This window comes from Buceros rhinoceros, unplaced genomic scaffold (assembly GCF_000710305.1).
Source record: "Buceros rhinoceros silvestris isolate BGI_N320 unplaced genomic scaffold, ASM71030v1 scaffold21416, whole genome shotgun sequence".
Classification (NCBI taxonomy): Eukaryota; Metazoa; Chordata; class Aves; order Bucerotiformes; family Bucerotidae; genus Buceros; species Buceros rhinoceros.
The window spans coordinates 10,755-14,603 of NW_010419582.1; the positions used below are offsets into that span (position 1 = coordinate 10,755).

The 3,849-nt window shown below is 50.1% G+C and overlaps 1 protein-coding gene across 1 annotated transcript in view; it reads right to left on the reverse strand.

The window, feature by feature from the left end:
• MAP3K14 (mitogen-activated protein kinase kinase kinase 14) overlaps positions 1-3,223 on the reverse strand; it is a gene marked incomplete at its 3' end in the record, with an annotated part of 13,797 nt that extends 10,574 nt beyond the window's left edge. The window contains exons 1-4 of the mRNA XM_010139008.1: positions 2,971-3,223; positions 2,374-2,443; positions 385-595; positions 3-257 (exon numbers count right to left, since the gene is read on the reverse strand). Of these exons, the coding sequence (XP_010137310.1) occupies positions 3-257; positions 385-595; positions 2,374-2,443; positions 2,971-3,223 (789 nt within the window). The remainder of the gene's footprint in view (positions 1-2; positions 258-384; positions 596-2,373; positions 2,444-2,970) is intronic.
• Between the last annotated feature and the right edge of the window lie 626 nt (positions 3,224-3,849).

Here is a 3,849-nt window from a genome sequence, read left to right on the forward strand (position 1 = left end):
GGAAAAGGATGGAGCGTTTCAGGCTGTGGAACATTGTCTCTCTGATAGGGCCCTTTCCAAACGTGATTAAGGCACTGAATAGGGCTGATCAACTTGTGCAGGTCTGTTTTGTACCGGCTCCGTGGCGAAAGGGGCTTGCCCGTGGACAGAACTTTCTCAGGTTTCTCAAACGGCAGCGGATCGTAGACCGAGTCCTTGTTAAATTCTGAAACCCAAAAACTGTTCCTGTACAGACTATTTTGGTGTGATTCATCCTCCTAGAAAATAAAACAAAGCAAAACAGCTGAGCAGGAACCTCAACACAGCCCCCCAAAAGTCACCCAAGAGTGGCCAGGGGTTTGCGGAGGTGCCGGCAGTACGGAAGGGAGGTCTGAGGTGTCTCACCTGGACGGGAATTGGGGTGCAGCTCTCTTGTTCTGGAGTCCGGGGACCTCGCCTGCCCGCAGCCACCGGTTGTACTTTCAGCTTGGATCTTTTCTTGTGACGTTTCTTTTTCGTCTTACCGCGATGCCTCCCCCTCCAGAAGGTAGGTGCCATCTTCCCCTCCGTTGCGTGGGCCACATTGTTGGGGATTTGATCAAGGCTGTCCGAGCGGCTGTGGGAAACCAAAACGCAGGAGGTCTCTTAGCCGCGACGGGGGAAGCCCAGCTCCGGTTCACAGCTGGGACCCGCGCAGCAAGAGTGAGAATTAGCAGCTCTGCCTTCAGAGACGTACGGAACAGAGCACGGAAAGGCCCTGCCTTCCAATCCGCAGCATTTGTAACTCCAGTGCCGAGGCGCGGTGGCCAGTTAGAGAAATACGGGGGCTGTGGGGGAAGCGAAGCATTAACTCTGCCGGTGTTTGCCAGTTCTGCCAGGACCAGCGAGAGCTGACTGCCAAGTGGTGGGAAAGCACTGAATGTCCCCAGGTCGCTTTGAGACAGTTTGTGTTTCTGATTTATAGCGAATGCAGGGATGATGTGTAAGTGAAACCTAGTTTTAATACTTGTTTAAATTAATAAAAACACCCGTAATGTAACTATCCGCTCCACTTGAAAGAAAACTAGGCTTTGCACAAAAGAAAGGGGATGGCTAAGTGCACTCAAATAAAAGAGCTTCCAAAAGCCAAAATGTTCTGGCTCAAAACTACAGCGTGATTTCTCAGAACACACACACACAAGCCAGCACTGCCAGCACACCAGCTGGGCCGGGGACACCGAGGGACCGCTCTCGGGGGGAACACTGGCCTGCAGTTATTCAATACCAATCATAGTAGTTAGTTAAATATTTTTGATCAAGTTATAAGAGAAGAGGAGGACATTTGATCTTTGAATGAAGAAATTGTAAATGTTCTGTTGATTCAGAACGTATCTGCCTTTAGAGCAGAGCGATGCCATTCACAGCCAGCATTGCTCCCTCCATCTGTGCCCAGCAGGGCACATATTCTTCATGAAAAAAAAGTTACTCGCTCCTGGATGATCTGAGAAAAGCAACTGTTACATCTTGGTTGGAAAAGGCCTTAAAGCTCACAGAGTCCCCCCGTTCCCCAGCACCGCCAGGTCCCCCCTGACCCCTGTCCCTCAGCAGCACCTCCACACGGCTGGGAAACCCCTCCAGGGATGGGGACTCCACCACTGCCCTGGGCAGCCGGGGACACGCTGGCACAACCCCAACGGGACAGAAACAGCTCCTCAGGGACAACCTCAACCTCCCCTGGCACAACTGGAGGCCGGTTCCTCTCGTCCTGTCACTTGTTCCTGGGGAGAAGAGACTGACCCCGCTTCGCTCCAGCCTCCTGTCAGGGGCTTGTCAAGAGTGAGGTCTCTCCTCAGTCTCCTTTTCCCCCACTGTACCACTTTCAACTTCTCTTCACAACTCTATTTCTGTTGCTGATGTTGTCATTAAGCAAAGACTCTTCTCTCATCCCCTTTTGTTTATTCTCCCCAGAAACCAAGTGGTTCCTTTTTCTCAGGACTACTTCCAGCAGCAGACTAAGCTTCCTGCAACTTTTCAAAGAGGATGGTGTAACACGGTTTCAAAAGCACCAGGGCAGTTCAGTGAAAAAGACTGCAAGTTTTCCCCTGGATCCTTCTACTTCAAGCCCATAAACCTCACAAAATCACTCAGTCACGTCAAAACAAATTTGACCACCCAGAAATACAGGCAGAAGACAATGAGGGCCAGTAAATCAGCAATTCAAGGTGTTTTGAATGGTTTGTGCTTGAACTTGTATTTTCTCCTAATACCGAGAAGGTTTTGAGGAAGATGTTTGGGGGAAGACACGCCCTCACAGAGAAAAGCTAATCCAAACAGGAGAAAGCAGAGCCGGGTGATCCGGAACAAGGCAGCAGACACAGCGGGGAGGGTGGGTGTTCGAGTGAAGAGGTCTCTCACCTGTAACGCTTACTATGAGCAATAAAGGATCTCTCTGACAAAGTGGGGCTGAACTCCTGGCTGTTTTCACCTGCGTGGAAGAAAACAGGATCATCACATCTTCAACAAGCCAAGTCTCTCCTGCTAACAACCAGACTAAGAAACAACTCCACCAACCTGCTACATCCAACAACGATCCAGACAAATCGCCACATCACCCACACCCCACTCCTCCTCCCTGGCATTAAAGAGCTTCCCAGCATAGTGCTCTCCTGATCCCCAGCTCTTCCCCACCTGACAGCTTTATTCTGTCTTTCTTCTCTTCCCCCCCTCTTTAAAAACTGCCTTCCTGAGCCAGCAGGACACAGACTCAGAGTGGAAGCAGCTCGGTGCAGCGGCCACATGCTGTTCTGTTCTTTGTGCTTCATTCAGTGGATGCTGCCACATTATTAGGAGATTTGACGAGCTTCCTAAATAGAGCCTGGGCTGTGTCACCAGCTCCACCCCGCCTGGGATTACAAATAGACTTCGTCTCAGCTCTCCAGCAGTGCAAAGTGAAATCTCACACTGCGGTGCACGTTCTTTTCGCAATGGGGAGCAGACCGCTCTGCCACTTACATTCTGCCTGGGCAATAATCGAAATGGATGCGCAGCCGCCTTCTCTTTCCTCTTTTGCTGTTCCTTTGGTGATGACGTCATTCAGGATTTGCCACTGGCTGTGGAAGATGACCTTCTTCGAATCTTCTACCTTGCAAACACTGCTCTGCTTTTCACTCACTGTCTCCTTCAGCTCCTTGGTACCCGTGAGCTCCTTCTTCTGCTTGAAGGCTGGCTCAGGAGCCCCTTGGCATGTAATTCCCAACACTGCCATTTCACACGTTCAGAGAGCCCCTGCGTAAGGACAGAAGAACAGCAGAACACTTGTCAAAATACTTCACAGGCAGAAGTGGCTTCAAGCTCATGAAGCTGCTGAAGGTAGCAGATTACTAAAGAATTTAAACCAAATCAAGGTCCTACCCAACCTCGGAGCACGGAGCTGGAAGAGAACCCGGGAGTGCCAGCTCTCCACCCCTGCCCTGTGCCACCAAAGATCTGAACAGTCAACGTTATTCTCCGCACTAAAAAATGAGATCACATGGGTTTCAAAGGGAAATTTATTTCTTGGTGTATTCCATTTGCTTAAATACAAACAGTGAAACCATCTAGAAGAGGGAACTCTTGTGTCACTAAACAGGAAGAATATTCACCCAGAAAAAAAAAGAGAAGACACAAAAGATTTTCTCCTAGAGTGCCCCTAGGAGAAATTACACTGTGCTCCCACACCACATAAAATGGCCATAAAATCCTGCTAATTACTTTCTTCCTTGTACTCACTCAGCCTCAAACCCATTTCTCATTTTTCTTTCCAGTGAAACTAGGCTGGGCAACCAGCCTGCTCAGCCACAGCGCCTCCCTCCCTCCCCTTCCTGCCCCTCAGCCAAACCCTGGGTCAGGCCC